The 16,949-nt window shown below is 33.0% G+C and overlaps 1 protein-coding gene across 2 annotated transcripts in view; it reads left to right on the forward strand.

Moving 5' to 3' along the window:
* Nucleotides 1-16,949, forward strand: part of MANEA (mannosidase endo-alpha) — a 59,196-nt gene that overhangs the window by 11,197 nt on the left and 31,050 nt on the right. For both annotated transcript variants that reach the window (XM_055330448.1, XM_055330449.1), the window contains exon 2: nt 2,808-3,386. In XM_055330448.1, coding sequence (XP_055186423.1) covers nt 2,846-3,386 — 541 coding nt within the window. In that variant the 5' untranslated portion in view covers nt 2,808-2,845. The remainder of the gene's footprint in view (nt 1-2,807; nt 3,387-16,949) is intronic.

Raw genomic sequence — 16,949 nt, forward strand, 5'->3', positions numbered from 1 at the left:
TGCCAGAATGAGAATACTGAATTAGAGGGCCTCGAAGCACAAAAGATTGTTTGGAAAATGGGGGAAAAAATTAAAGATTTTGAAGTGGTAAGTGATTTAATAAAAAAATCAAGAGGGAAGAGTATGACACCTGAATTGGTGAAGTGGGAATGGAAGAACAAATCTTTAGAAGAGAGGCAAAGAATTAGGAGGTTAAACTACGAGATGGATTATGTTGGTAGAGTCACTAAAAACAGTAATGTAGGAAAAGAAAAATTAGTTAAAATTATCAGTGAATGGGAGATTATTAGATTGAGAAATTGGTTAAGTTTGATGTCTTGAATATTCTTTATAAGGGCTCTATCCTTCTAATCTGTACTCTCATTATGCCAATATTTTATTTACAAGTCTTCAGTGTTTCCCTATTTACCAGAAGAGTCCTCTTTCTTTGGTACAGTATGGCTCCAGCATGGCCCTACAACTTTATTTTTCCTCCTCATCTTGTTTTCTTGGCTGCAGCCTACAGAGGACTTTTTGTTTCACAGCATCTTTCATATCCAGTAAATATATCTCTGGGCACATCCTTTCTCTGACACTGTGGCCATTCTCTTTTTCCTTTCCTTTTACACCAGCCTATTCATATTGTGCTCATTCTTCTAAGATTTTACCTTTTTTTTTTTTACCATTTTATTCAACGTCCTAATTTATATAAGGCATTTTATTGTTTTATTTATGTCTTTCACTTCTGAGACTTTTCTTCTTTGAATCATAGTTATTTGCATATATGTCTTCTGCTTTCCTCATGGACTCTAAGCACCTTGAACATAAGAACTATGTGTTACTAATCAAGCAATTTCATGTGGTGCTTAGCATACTAGTTTTTACACAAGTTTAGTTGTTCAGTTAAACTGTGTTACACATCTTTTTAGTTTTCTAGACTTTTTTTGATATTTCAACCAAATGGAATAAATTTTTGTTTTTTCCTTGAACAATAGTAAGAATTTAGCTGTTTCTCATCTTAAAGTCAACTATGTCTACTTTCATAATGCTTAGTTTATGTGTAATGTTATCGATTGGTTACATGACACACTTTAAGGATCTAGTTTATTGGTATGGTCACAGTGTATCCATGTAATAAAACTTGGGGGAGGGGGGTCCCTAAACTAGAGTCTAGGGACAGTAGAGGAAGGGTTACTTTCTGTTTCCAAAGTTTAAGAAGGAGACTATTTGACATGAAAGCATTTCCATTAAACTAGTGGATTAATAGAGTTGTAAAACAAAATTCTCCAGACCTGTCTACCTATGCCTTTCCACTTTCGTGGCTTTTTAAAATAAGAGCAGAAGGACTCATGTGGTGGAATGCAGGGATGAGAAAGAGGATACAAAGTAAAGTGTCAAGGTTTAATGTTTCCCAATATTTTTGTGTATTTTATGTATATCTAATTATATCTTATTATATGTATTTATAGCATGTAAGTATATGTAAAGCATACATAATCTATGTATAAAATTAATAAGCATATTAGTAATGTGTGTGTATGTATGTAGTTTATATGGATATACCATATATACTTAAATAAAACTTTGAAACTGGCAAAACAATTAATATTGGTTAGGTATGTTTATGTTTATACTATACTGTTTAAACTATAAAGAAAGGTGAGAATGGTAAATACAAAAGTCAAGTCGTTCTTAAGCAAGGCGAAGGGGAAAGGCTGGTGATTGGCAAGGGGCACAAAAGATGGAGATGGGTTTTAAACTGTCAATTTCCTTTGCCAATGTTTGTATTTCAACCTAGATCTAAGTCTTATATATTAATCTTAAGGTGTCATATGCTTCACAATTAAACAAGGTTAACTTCAAGAAAAATCTATGACTTATTTTAGCCTTAAAAGAAATATGTTTGCTCATCTTAGTAATTCTTGCATATATGCATAATAGAAGTAGCAATTTATAGAAAGTATTTGTGTGTGCCTATGTGAGAGACACAATTACTTGCTGGTTAGATTAAGCTTTACTTGTTTTTTCTATTAAAGTTAATTTGTTGTAACTTAATTCTCTGGAATAACAACAGCATGATTTATTATAGAAAGTCATATTTTGTAAATATAGTCAATGTCAATTTTTCCTCAGATAACCTTTCTAATAAGAAATTTGTACAAAAATTTTATCCTTATGTATGTATATGTATATGTATATGTACATATATACGTAACATATACCTATACATATGTTTATATACATAGTTATTGAAACAAAAATACAAACACAATACTATTTTAGAAGTTGTAAGTCCATATTTATAACCTCTGTTCAGTAGTAAGATTTTCAAAGTTATAAAGTAGTAATATATTTTTAAATTAGGAATCTCTCACTTGTGATCATTATTTATCTCATTCTTTTCATTTCAAAAATGTGTGGTTACTCTCTTCTTGTAAAATCATTATTTTAGTTAAAAAAAGTTTGTTGAAAATTCATATATTGACTAGGCTTTTAATCTAATTCATGAGTATTTGCCTTTTTAAACTATGAGCCTTTAATTTTATATATTCAGCATACACAAAATCTGTTTAAATAATGAAAAAACACTTTCTTAAATAAAATTCCTAAGATGTTTATCCGACAAAACATAATTGTGGTATCTCCAAGTGAATACTGCCATTTGGTCTAGCTATATATTTCGTAGACCTTGATTGATGATACAACTAATATAATGTACTTTTAAAACTTCAGTGTAATGAAATTTATGGGTTTTAGTTTTCATTTCAAATACATTGAGAAATATTGTCAATACCATTTACTAATTACCATTTTTCAATAAATTACAGCTAAACATTTACCATTTTGGAGTTTAAAGTATGTCATCATGGCAAAGTTTCGAAGAAGGACTTGCATCATTTTGTCACTTATTATTCTATTTATTTTCTCCCTGATGATGGGTTTAAAAATGCTGAGACCAAATAAAGCTACTTCCGGAGATCCTTTTGGACTTGAACTTCTTCCAGAACTTCATCAACAAACTCACTTAAGGAAAAGTTTTGATTCCCAAAACAGTGACAAAGTCAACAGTGAAACAAATATCAAGAACTTAAAAAGTGTTGAAATCACTATGAAACCTTCCAAAACCTCTGAACCTTACCTGGAAGAGCTGCCACCCCTGAATTATTATTTACATGCATTTTATTACAGTTGGTATGGAAACCCACAATTTGATGGTAAATATATACATTGGAACCATCCAATATTGAAGCATTGGGACCCTAGAATAACCAAGAATTATCCACAAGGGAAACACAGTCCCCCGGATGACATTGGCTCCAGCTTTTACCCTGAATTGGGAATTTACAGCTCTCGGGATCCTTCTGTCATTGAAAGTCACATGAAACAAATGTACTCAGCTTCAATTGGTAATTATTTTTATATGTGTGTGCTTAGGTATGTGATTGTGTGTGTATATAAATGTAGAACATTTAAATAGCTAATTACTCTTCACATTGTTATTATAATTTTAAACTTATAAATACCAAATTAAGCTGTATATATATTCTTAAACACCTAGGACACCACTTTTTAACATTACTTTAAAATACGTTGTTTAATTTCTAATATTTGGGACATTTCTGGATATATTTTTATTGTAGAGGTTCTAATTTAATATTCTTAATTATATTAAATTATTTACGTAAGATACAATGAATTCTCCCACTTGAAGTATAAAGCTCAATTATGTTTCTCTAAAGTATACACCTGTTTAAATATTACCCCAACATGAAGTAAAACTTTCTATAGCCCAAAACCTTTCCTCATGCTTCACTTATATACCCCGTATTCCTCCCCAGGAAACTGATTCTGTCACTGTAGAGTAGTTGTGAGTGTTCTCTTATTGTATGAAAATAGAATCATTTAGAATTTGTGTGTGTGTGTGTGTGTGTGTGTGTAGTCCTTTGTTCAGCACATCATTTTGAAGTTTACTCATGTTGTTAACTGTGTCAGTAGTTTAGTCATTATTGCTGAGTAGTATTCCATCATATGATTATAGCAATTTGTTTCAGCATTCATCTTGATGGACATCTGGGCTGTCTCAAATTTTAGGCATGTAGTATATAATTTGGCCTTGTTTTTCTGTTTTTTTTTTTTAAACTAGTCTAATATCTTTTTAAATTTGTGTTTATTTATATTTAATGTAATGATATGGTTTACTTTAAATGTTTTGTTTGCTGTTTTCTATTTATCCCATCTGTTATTTTTTTCCTCTTTTTCTGCCTTCTCTTGTATAAAATAGGCTTGTTCCATTTTTTGTCTTCTCATATTTTTCATCTTTGTTATTTTATGATTGCTCTAAAATTTATAATACGCACTTTATCCGATCAGAAGTCTCTTGTTATTTTTGTTCACTTTTCCCCTTAACTTTCTCTTCCCTCTAACTTCTAGCACTCCAATTGCACACGTTTACATAAAGCCATATTATCCCATAGGTAATTAGTAAAAAAATAAATAAAAAAAAATTAGATCCCTGAGAATTCGTCAATTTGTTAATCTTTAAAAAAACAAAACAAAACTGTGTTGTTGTGTTTCCTCTGTCTTATTAGTGACCCTAACACCAGGGCCATAAAAACAAATTGAGTATTCTCACATTTTTATAGCTGTACAAAAAGCACAAACTCACACTATTGAGCTGATATGTACATCAGAGGTATGCAAGACTTATTCCTGAACAAAATGTAGAATTTTGTGAATCTACATCAACTATGTGTAAGATGACTTGTTTTTCTTCTGTAATTCTTATTTAAAAAATCTACCTTTCTAATATATACTTAAAGCTCCAGTTTCTATGGTCTGTGATAAAGACATAAAATATCAGACAGCATTGACTACCATCTGTTCACAATTTACTTTTGGGGAGAAAAACCTTTCAAATGGCTTTTCTTATTTGTACAAAGAGTTTATATCACATTTAAGTCATTTTTGTTATTTCAAGGTTGATTGTAACTATAAAAGCTATGCTTTACAAAAAAATGGATATACATGGAAGTTTCAGATTTAAGTGCAAACTGAACTTTATGCAATGAGTGTTCCCCCATATATGTTCATTTAAAGAAATAATATGTAAATGACATACTTTGTATGTTATTATCTAATCGTGATTAGGAAGAAAACTTTCAGTTCATATTTATTTTTATGCCTGTGTTATTTTGTGAATACCTTTTTTTATTATTTTGATGGTATTATGAATTGGAGTTTTCTTCCATGTTTTTCAGATGCTTTATGGTTAGTGTGTTAGTGTATGTGTTAAATGGAAGTGGTGAAAGTGACCATTCTGCCTTGTTCTTGATTCTCTAGGAAAAACTTAGTCTCACTCTTAGCTGTTCACTCTGGTATTTTTATATATAGCTTTCGTTGTGATAATTTCCTTCTCAGTTTTTGAGTATTTTTATCATGAAAGAGTTGAATTTTGTCAGGCCCTTTTTCTCATCAATGTAGATTTTTTTTATCCTTCTTCACTCTGTGGTATACTACATTTATTTACTTCCACATACTGTACCATCCTTGCATTCCAGGAATAAATTCCACTTAATCAAGATTTGTAATCCTTTTACTATACTGTTGATTTTTTCAGTAATGATAGATCTTCCTTGTCTTCTGATGGGTTTATGTCCTGTTAAATCCATAGTAAGTTGAAAATATCATAGATCAAAAATACATTTTTAAATTTTAATTTTTTTTTAGAGATTTTACTTATTCATGAGAGGCAGAGAAGAGAGACAGAGACATAGGCAGAGGGGGAAGTAGGCTCCCTGTGAGGAGCCTGATTCAGGACTCGATCCCAGGACCACAGGATTATGACCTGAGCCAAAGGCAGACACTCAACCACTGAGCCACCCAGGCGCCCTGAAAATACATTTAATACATCTAACCTAACATAGCTCAGTCTTGTCTACCTTAAAGGTTCTTAGCACACTTATATTCACCAGTAGTTGGGAAATCATCTAATATGAAGCCTCTTTTATAAATAAGGTGTCAAAAATCTCATGTAATTTATTGAATACTATATTGCAGGTGAAAAACAGAACAGTTGTATGGGTACAAAATGATTGTAGATGTGTGGCTTGTTCACTTTCATGATCACCTGGCTGACTAGGAACTGTGGCTCACTGCTGCTGCTCATCATCAGGAGGGAGTATTGTACCACATATTGTTAGCCCAGGAAAAGATCAAAATTCAAAATACGGTTTCTACTGAATGCCTATCACTTTCACACTATCATAGTATCATAAAGTTGAAAAATCTTAGGTTGAACCATCTCATATCTGGTACCATCTGTATTTTGTTGAGGAATTTTTACATCAATATTCATTTGGGATAATGGTTTAGTTATGTCTTTGCTTTGGTGTTAAGGTAATGCTGACCTCAGAATTAAAAAGTATTCCCTCCTCTTTAATGTTTTGGATAGTTTGAGAAGAATTGGCTTAATTCTTCTTTAATGTATATTGATAGAACTCACCTATGAAGCCTTTGGGTCCAGGGCTTTTCCTTGTTGGGAGATTTTTGATTAGTGATTTACTTTGCTTACTAGTTATAAGTCCATTCTATTTATTTCTTCATGGTTTAGTGTTAGTAGCTTTGGGGCTTCTAGGAATTTGTACATTTCAATATGGTTGTCCAATTTTTTGCCATATATTTTTTCATAGTACTCTCTGATAATTATTTCTGTAGAATTATTAGTAATGTCCCCACTTGTCTTTCTGATTTTAGTACTTTGTATCTTCTTTCCTTTTTCTTAGCCCATTTTGCTAGAGGTTTGTTAGTTTTGATGATTTCTTCAAAGAACCAACCTTTGTTTTCATTGATTTTTCTGTTTCTTCCCTATTTCACTTATCTGTGCTCTAATCTTTATTATTTCCTTCCTTCTAGAAGTCTTACTACTTTTTTCTTCTTGTACTAATTCCTTAAGTTGTAAAGTTAGGTGGTGGTTTTGAGATCATTCTTGATTTTTAGATGTAAGCATTTATGGCTGTCAGTTTATCCCCTTAGCTAGTATCACCTTGTCCATATCCAGTTTTGATATGTCATGTTTGCTTTATTTTTTTCTAAGTCTTTAGAAAACACTTGGCTTATGATCTTTTTTGATCTACTGTTGTTTAATCCTTTAGTCTTTAATATAGTATATTAAATATAGACTTGAGAGGATTTATTTTTTAATGTTAAATCTTATTCATTCCTGGAATAAACCCCATTTGTTGATAATTTATTATCTCGATTATATAATAGTATATCCTGTTTGCTAATCTTTTTAAAAAGATTTTGTCTGTGTCCATGTTCAGCTGGTAAATTGGTCTGCAATTTTTCTTTTCTTGAAATATCTGTCTTTTTGTTATTAAAGTAGTACTGGTGGAGTGCTCAGTTAGGTGTCTAGCATTTGATTTTGGCTTAAATCATGATCTCAGGGTCATGAGATCCAGCCTCACATTAGGCTTCATACTCAGTGTGGAATCTGCTTGATACTCTCTTCCTTTCCCTATGCCCCTCCCTTCACTTACACTTGCACTCTCTTTCTAATAAATAATTAAAATGTTAAAAAGAAAACAAAAATAAAAAGGCTAGCCTGATAAAACAAGTTAAAACTTCCCTCTTTTTTTCTGGAAGAGGTTAAGTAGAGTTGGTTGTATTTCATATTCTGTATTTGATAGAATTCTCCAGTGAAACCATTTTGGCCTGGTGGTTTCTTATTTCATTTAAATTCAAGTTCATTAATAGGACTATCCATGTTATCTATTTCTTCTTGAGTGAGTTTGGTCCTTTTTTAGTTTTTAAAGAACTGGTCAGTATCATCATATTTGTCAGTTTTATGTACAAAAATTTGTTTATATTTATCCCTCCATTACGCTTTTAAAATATATGAGGTCTTTATATTCTGAATGTTTTACCTCTTTCATCTGTGCTTTTAATAGTTTTTTTTTCCTCCTTTTTTTTTTTTTAATTTTGTCAAGTGTATCTAATATTACTGATCCTTTCAGGAAACCAATACTTGGTTTCATTATCTGGAAAAATGTTGATTGCTGTGGAATTACATCTTACAAATGTCAATTGAAGTTCTTGATAGTATTGTTCAGGTCTTTTGTATGCTTGCCAGTTGTCTACTTGTTCTATCAATTATTGATAAAACAGTGTTGATGTCTTCAAGTGTAATTGTGGACTTAATCTGTTTCCCCTCCCAGGTCTGCCATTTTTTTGTTTTCTATATTTTGAAGGTCTTTTGTTAAGTACATGAACATTGAGAACTGCTATATCATTTGAATGGAATCCTTTATTATGAAGTATCCCTTATTTCTTTTTAAAGATTTTATTTATTTATTCATGGGAGACACACAGAGAGAGAACCAGAGACATAGGCAGAGGGAGAAGCAGGCTCCATGTAGGGAGCCTGATATGGGACTCGGTCCCAGGACTCCAGGATCATGCCCTGAGCTGAAGGTAGACACTTAACTGCTGAGCCACCCATGCTTCTCTGAAATATCCCTTATTAGTGCCGGAAATATTCTTTGTTCTAAGGTCTTCTTTGATGTTAATATAACAACTCAAGCTCTCTTTAATTAGTGTTTACCTGGTAAATCTTTTTTTTTTTTTCTTTGTTCTTTCTTAACCCATCTATGTCTTCATACTTAAGTTGTGTTCAAGGAAATCAGTCTGATCAGGTCTTGCTTTTTCTAAACCAATTTGAAAATTTTGTCCTTAAAATGGTATGCTTAGACTGTTTGTACTCAGTGTGATTGTTATAGGATTAGATGGATTGCAGTGTGTCATTTGCCACTCCCTGTTTATTCCATTTCTTTGTTCCCCTCTTTTTTTCTGTGTTCTTTGGATTAATTGAATAATTTTTGTGATTCATATACTCTTCACTATTTGCTTCTTTTTTCTTTTTTTAGTTGTTGACATAAGGTTTACCAAGTACATCTTTATGTGATCATTCCACTTGCAAATAATACATACTTTGTATATAGTATAAGGACCTCATCACAATATATTCCAAATTTTTCCATCCCGTATCTTTTGCTATTGTCATAACTGTCACATAAGACACTGTCCATTATTACTCTTTTTCTTGTAGATCAGAGGTTGGCTAACATCTTCTTTAAAGGACCAGCCATATTTTTGGTTTTGCAGGCCACATTGTCTATTACAACTACCCAACTCAGCCATTAAATGTAAAAGTGGCCATATGTAAACAAATGTATAGAAAACTTACAGAGGAGAAGATTTGGCTCATGTGCCATAGTTTGTTGATGACAGCTGTAAACAATCATTCAAAAAAAAGTAAAATAAACAATCATTCATCTTATAAATAATTAAAAGACAAATGTTAATTTTATCTTTTATATTTCCAGTGTTCTTATAATACTAATCTGCTTGTGATGAATTCTTTCAAGTGTTGTTTATATTCTTTGTTTTGAATGATCTTTCCTCTGCTATAGAATTCTCAGTGGGCAGATTTTAGAGGTTTTTGTGTTCTTATGGAACTTTAAAAATGTTACTCCATTATCTTCGATCCTGGTTTCTGATAAGTATACTATAATTTTTACAAATCTTTTCATATCTTTACTTTTCTGAATGTTTCTGTTTTTTTGCATTGACTTAAAATGTTTTTTTCTTCGTTTTTGATTTTTAGCAGTTTAAAGATATTTGTATATGTTGGTTTTGGTATTTATCCTGGGTATTCTGAGCTTCTTGAATTTGTCGTTTTGTCTGTCATCTGCTTTAGATAATTCTTAGCAATTACTTTGACATGTTTACCTTCTGCCTCTTCAGAGTTTTCAATGAGATGAATGGTAGAATGTTGATGTTTATCCTAGAAATGTTGGATGTTTTGTTTTAAACTTTATTATTATATTTTAATTATTATAATTTTTGTGACTTGCTTGAATTTACTCTCCTTAGCTCTGTTCAGTCTGTTCATGAGTCTGTTGAAGGTATTCTTCATCTTTTAACATGTTTTTCATACCCAAATTTCTTATTTTTTTTATTGAGGTACAACTAACATACAGTGTTGTATTAATGTCAAGTGCTCAACATACTTGTTCAACATATGTGGCTTAGCGCTACTATAAGTGTAGTCACCATCTGTCACCATACAATGTTATTACAATATTATTGATGACATTCCCTATGCTATACCTTTCATCTCTCTGACTTATTTATTCCTTAACTGTAAGTTTGTACTTCTTAATATCCTTTATCCATTTCACCCATCCCCCCACCGTTCTCCCTTCAGGCAGCTACCAATTTGTTCTTCATATTTATGGGTCTGTTTCTGCTTTGTTGTTTGTTTGTTTTATTTTTTAGGTTCCACATATAAATGAAATACCATGATATTTGTGTCCCTGACTTATTTCACTTAATACGCTCTGGGTCCATCTATGTTTTTCGAATGGCAAGGCTTCATTCTTTTTATGGCTAAGTAATATTCCATTGTGTGTGTGTACATATATACATGTATATACACACACCACATCATCTTTAGCAATTCATCTATGGAAGGATACTTGGTCTGCCTCTATATTTTGGCTATTGTAAATAATGGTGCATATATCTTTTTGAATTAGTGTTTTCATTTTCTGTAGAAAAAAATAAGTGTTTTCATTTCCAGTAGTAGAATTACTGGTTCATAAGGTCTTTTTCTTCCTTCCTTTCTGAATTCTTTCAAGATCTATCTATCTATCTATCTATCTATCATCTCTTTATCTGTGTGAGAGTGTGAGCATGCATGAATGTGGAGAGGAGACAGAGGTCAGACTCCCCACTGAGCAGGGATCCCAATGTAGGGCTTGATCTCAGGACCCTGAGATCATGACCTGAGCCAAAGGCAGACACTTAACCACCTGGTGCCCCTGATCATAAGGTATTTCTACTTTTAGTTTTTTGCACAGTGGCTGCACCTATTTACAGTCCTTCCAACATTGTATAAGGGTTTCTTTTTTCCCATATTCTTGCCAAGACTTGTTATTTGCTGTCTTTTTTATTCTAGCCATACTGACAGATACAAGATAATATTTCATTTTGGTTTTGATTTGCATTTCCCTGATGATTAGTGGTGTTGAACATCTTTTCATGTGATTATTGGTCGTCTGTATGTCCTCTTTGGAAAAAAATATTCAAGACTTCTGCCCATTTTTAAATCAAATTATTTTTTGTTTTTTCTTTTTTTATTGGTGATACTGGTGTTAAGTTATATTATATGACATATGATTTATAGATATCTTCTCCCAATCATTAGGTTGCCTTTTCATTTTGTTCATGGATTCCTTTGCTGGGCAAAGCTTTTTATTTTGGGATAGTCCCAATAGTTTATTTTTGCTTTTGTAGCGCTTCTTGGCCTTTTGGCTAAGATCAACTATATTTTTGCTTTTGTTTCCCTTGCTAAATGAGACAAAACTAGGAAAATTTTGCTAAGACCATTGTCAAAAGACATTACTATTTTCTTCTAGGGAGATACTAAGTTGCAGGTCTCACACTTTGGTCTTTAATCCCTTTTGAGTTTATTTTTTTTGTATATTGGGAGAAAGTTGTCCAGTTTCACTTCTTTGCATGTAGCTGTCGAGCTTTACCAGAACCCTTTATTGACAAGTCTGTCTTTATCTCATTGTATATCCTTGTTTCCTTTGTTATAGACTAATTGACTGTGGGTTTAGTTTTGAGCCCTCTGTTCTGTTCCATTGATTTATGTATATAATTTTTTATCCAATACAATACGGTTTTGATTACTACAGCTTTGTGTAGTATACCTTGAAATCTGGGATTGTGATACCTTCAACTTTACTCCTTTAAAAAAAAAATTACTTATTAGAGAGAGAGAGAGAGAGAGAGAGAGAGAGAGAGAGAGAGATCACAGAGGCAGAGAAAGAGGAGAAGCCAACTTCCCGCTGAGCAGAGAGCCTAATGCGGGACTCCCAGGGCCTGGAGATCATGATCTGAGCCAAAGGCAGACACTTGACTGACTGAGCCACCTAGGTGACCCAACTTTATTCTTCTTTCACAGGATTACTTTGACTGAGGTCTTGTGGTTCTATACAAATTTTAGGATTATTTGTTTCAGTTCTGTGAAAAGTGCTGTTGGTATTTTGATAGAGCTTGCATTGAGTCTATAGATTACTTTTGTTAATATGGACATTTCAACAGTATTTTTCCAAACCATGAATATGGAACATTTTTCCATTTATTGGTGTTCTTTAATTTTTTTCATCAGTGTTTTATAGTTTTCAGAGTATAATTTTTTTTACCTTCTTTATAAAGTTTATTCTCAGATATTTTATTATTTTTGGTGTGATTATAAATGAAGCTGTTTTCTTTATTTCTCTTCTACTTTGTCAGTAATGTATAGGTAATGCAACAGATTTCTTTTTATTAATTTTGTATCTTGCAACTTTACTGAATTCATTGATCAGTTCTTAGTAGTTTTTTGGTGGAGTCTTTAGTGTGTTCTATATATAGTATCATGTCATTTGCAAATAGTGACAATTTTACTTCTTTACCAATTTGGATACCTTGTATTTCTTGTCTGATTACTGCAATTAGGACTTCAGTACTATATTGAATAAAGATAGTGAGAGTGGACATCCTTGCTTCATTCCTGAAAAAGGAAACACTTTCAATCTTTCACCATTGACTGTGGTGGTAATTGTGGGGTTTTACTATGTGATTTTTATTATCTTGAATTATGTTACCTCAAAACCCATTTTGTTGAGAGTCTTTATCACAAATGGGTGTATGTTTATGTCATTTGCTATTTTTGCATCGATTGAGCTTATCATATGGTTTTTATCCTTTCTCTTGTTACTGTGATATATCATATTGATTGTTTTGCACATATTGAAACACCCTTGCATCCCTAGAATAATCCTACTTGATTGTGGTGAATGATCCTTTTAGTATATTGTTGAATTCTGTTTGCTGGTATTTTGTTGAGGATTTTATATCTACATGTTAATCAGAAATACTGGTCTCCAGTTTTCTTTCCATGTATTGTCTTTGTCTAGTTTTGGTATCAGTCTAATGATGGCCTCGTATAATTAATTTGTTAATTTTCCTTCTATTTTTGGGAATAGTTTGATAAGAGTAAACATTAACTCTTCTTTAAATGTTTCGTAGAATTCACTTGTAAATCTGTTGGTTTGAACATTTATTTGTTGGGAGCTTTTTTATAACCAGTTCAATTTTATTACTAGTCATTGGCCTATTCAAATTTTCTATTTCGTCCTGATTCAGTTTTGGAAGATTATGTATTTCTAGGAATTAATCCTTTTCTCCTAGGTTATCCCAATTTTATGGATGTGCAAGTGGTGGGGAAGGGGAGAGGAAAGGAAGAATCTTAAGCAGGCCCCATGCCCAGTACAGAACCCCAAGTGGGACTTAATCTCGTGACCCTGATATGACCTGTACCAAAATCAAGTTGGGTACTTAACCCACTGAGCCACCACGCTGCCTGTTGCACCAATTTGTTGAAACATATTTTTTTCATATATTCTTTTATAAATCTTTACATTTCTGTGGTATTGGTGGTTATTTCTCCTTCATTTCTGATTTTATTTATTTGAGTCCTCTTTTTTTTTCCTTGATGAATCTGGCCAAAATTTTATCAATTTTGTTTTTCTTCTCAAGGAAGCAGTTCCTGATTTCATTGATCTTTTTTTCCTTTTTCAGTTTGGTGGTATTTATTTATTTACTTATCTATCTATCTATATTTCTGCTCTGAACTTTATTATTGTCTTGGGCTATGTTTGTTCTTTTTCTAGCTCTTTTAGGCCTGGGTTTGGTAATTTGAAATTTTTCTTGTTTCTTGAGACAGGCCTGTATTGCCATAACTTCTCTCTTAGAGCTGAACTGCTTTTTCTGTGTCCCAAAGATTTTGGATAGTATATTTTCATTTTCATTATCTCTAAGTGCTTTTTAATTTCCTCTTTGATTTCATGATTGACTTACTCACTGCTTAGTAGCATGTTGTTTGGCCTTGCTGTATTTATGATCTTTACAGATTTTTTTCTTGTAATTGACTTCTAGTTTCACATTATCATGGTGAAAAGATCCTATATATGATCTTAATCTTCTTAAATTTATTGACACTTGTTTTGTGTCCTAACATATGATATGTCTTGGAGAATGTTCTATGTGCATTTGGAAAGAATGTATATTTTTCTGTTTTTGAATAGAATGTTCTGAATACATCTGTTAATTTCCATCTGATTTAATGTGTCATTCAGAGCTACTCTTTCCTTGGTGATTTTTCTCTCTGGATTGTCTTTCCATTGATGTAAGTGGGGTATAAACACCTCTACTATTATTATAATACTGTCAATTTCTCCATTGCTGTCAATGGTTGCTTTATATATTTAGGTGTTTCTATTTTGGGTGTATAGATATGTACAATTGTTATATCTTCTTGTTGGATTGACCCCTTTATTATTATGTAATGCCCTTTTTTGTCTCTTGCTACAGTCTTTGTTTTAAAGTTTATTCTGTCCCATTAGTATTGATAACAAAGTTTGTTGTTGTTGGATGGTGTAGGTTTTCCAGGTCTCCTTCTTTTCAGTATGTGTGTATCTTTAGGTCTGAAGTGAATGTTATTTGGGCAGGATATAGATGGGTCTTGTTCTGTTAGCCATTCAGTAGCCCTGTGTCTTTTAAGCATTTAGTCCATTTATATTTAATATTGATAGGTATGTACTTAATGCTTTTTTGGTTGTTTTAGCTTTTCTCTGTATCTTTCTGTTAATTTGGTTTGATGGTTTTATTTAGTGTTATGCTTGGATTCTGTGTGTGTGTCTCTGCGTATCCATGTATAGGTTTTTGATTTTTGGTTTCCATTAATTTATATATAATGTGCATACCAGTCTTGGTTCATGATTCCTTAAGTTCAAACACATTCTGAATAGTACTAAATATATATATTATGTCTTTTTAGTTTGTATATGCTTCAAGTGATTTTTGTAGGTATAATTGATCTTACTCCATTTGTGTCTTAACTTCCATACTGGCTTTATAAGTAATTCATTTACTTCCTTTACAGTATGTGTGCTTTTACCTGTGAATTTTTTTCTTTTATAATTTTCTTACTTGTACTTATGGTTTCTTTTGATATGAAGAATTCTGTTTATCATGTAAGGCTGGTTTAGTGGTGATGAACTCCTTTAAATTTTTGGGAAGCTACTTCTTTTCCTTTTTCTTTTTCTTTTTCTTTTTCTTTTTTTTTTCATTAATATTTTACTTACTCATCAGAGACACAGAGAGAGAAGCAGAGACATAGACAGAGGGAGAAGTAGGCTCCCTGTGGGGAGCCCGATGCAGGACTCAATCCCAGGATCATGACCTGAGTCAAAGGCAGGTGCTCAATCACTGAGCCACTCAGGCATCCCACTACCTCTTTTTCTATTCTGAATGATAAACTTGCTGGGCATTCTTGGTAGCAAATTTTATGTTTTGTTTTGTTTTGTTCCCCCCACCCCACCCCTTTCATCCTTTTGAATATATCATGCCACTTTCTTCTGACCTTTACAGTTTCTGTTGAGAAATCAGCTAATAGCCTTAGGGAGTTTTCCTTGTATATAACGTTTTCTTTTCTCTTGCTGATTTTAAAATTCTTTTTATTGTTATGTTTTGCCATTTTACTTACTATGTGTCTTAGTGTGGACCTTGGGTTCATCTTGTTGGTGCCTATGTGTGCTTCCTGGATCTGATGTCCGTTTCCTTTCCCAGATTAGAAATTTTCAGCTTTACTTTTTCAGATTTTCTCCTGCCTTCTCTCTTTCCTTTTTATGTTTTCCCTATAATGTGGATGTTACTACATTTGATAATGAATTTCCTTAATCATCTTCTCCTCTTCCTCCTCCTCCTCCTCCTCTTCCTCTCCTTTTTCTCTTTCTTTCTTTCTTTCTTTCTTTCTTTCTTTCTTTCTTTCTTCTTTCTTTTTATCTCTCTCTCTTTCTTTCTTTCTTCTTCTTCTCTTCCTCCTCCTCCTCTTTCTCCTCCTCCTCCTTCTCCTCCTCCTCGTCCTCTTCCTCCTCTTCTTTTCATTAACCTCTTTCTCTCTTTGCTGTTCAGCTTGGATGCTTCCTCCCATTACCCCGTCTTCCAGATCACTGATCTGTTCTTCTACATCCTCTAATCTTCTGTGGATTATCTCTGGTTTTTGGTTTTGTTTCATAATCTAAGCAATTGAGTTCTTTATCTCTGACTGGCTCTTCTTTTATACATTTCTTTGTTGAAGTTCTGAGTTCATTCATTCTATTTTCAAGTCCAGTGACTATCTTTATGATCATTACTTTGAATTGTCTGTCAGGCATATTTGCTTATCTCAGTGTCATTTAATTCTTTTGCTATGATTTGTTTCATTTGGGACATATTTCTCCATGTCCTCGTTTTGTCTAACTCTGTGTTTATGTCCATATATTAGGGAGATCATTTATGTCTCCTGCTTTTTTAAAAGTAATGGCCTGCAGAAGAGGTCCTGTGGTACCCTGTCAATCCTCCCTGGTCACCAGAAACAGGTACACCTGGGGTGTCTCCTCTGTAGGCGGTGTGTGCCCTAATGTTGTGGTGGAACTCCTTTTGTGTTCAGCTCAGCCAATTGCAGTGACCCATTGTAGGCACACTAGGCAGTTTGTGCAATTGAGAAGTCTATTTTGAGGCCTTGGCAGGCTAGTAGGTGGGTAGGGTCAGCAATCAGGCTGTTTGCCCTTAGCCTTTCTGCCACAGCTGTGGGATACCAAAAAGCACACCTTCTTTCTGTTCAGCCAGTAAAGAGGCTTTGATGCTGGAACTTTGGGCATTCTAGTGTGTAGGATTATCTTCCCCTTTCCCCAGGGCAGGAATCACTTTTGAGTGATGCTGGTCCCTGCTGGGGTTGCTTGCAGGTTATGGTGGGGCAGGAACCACTTTGGTGGAATGCCTGACAGGGTGGCAGGAGGGTTGGATGGTCAGGTCTG

The sequence above is a fragment of the Nyctereutes procyonoides genome, unplaced genomic scaffold, assembly GCF_905146905.1.
Source record: "Nyctereutes procyonoides isolate TBG_1078 unplaced genomic scaffold, NYPRO_anot_genome, whole genome shotgun sequence".
Lineage (NCBI taxonomy): Eukaryota > Metazoa > Chordata > Mammalia > Carnivora > Canidae > Nyctereutes > Nyctereutes procyonoides.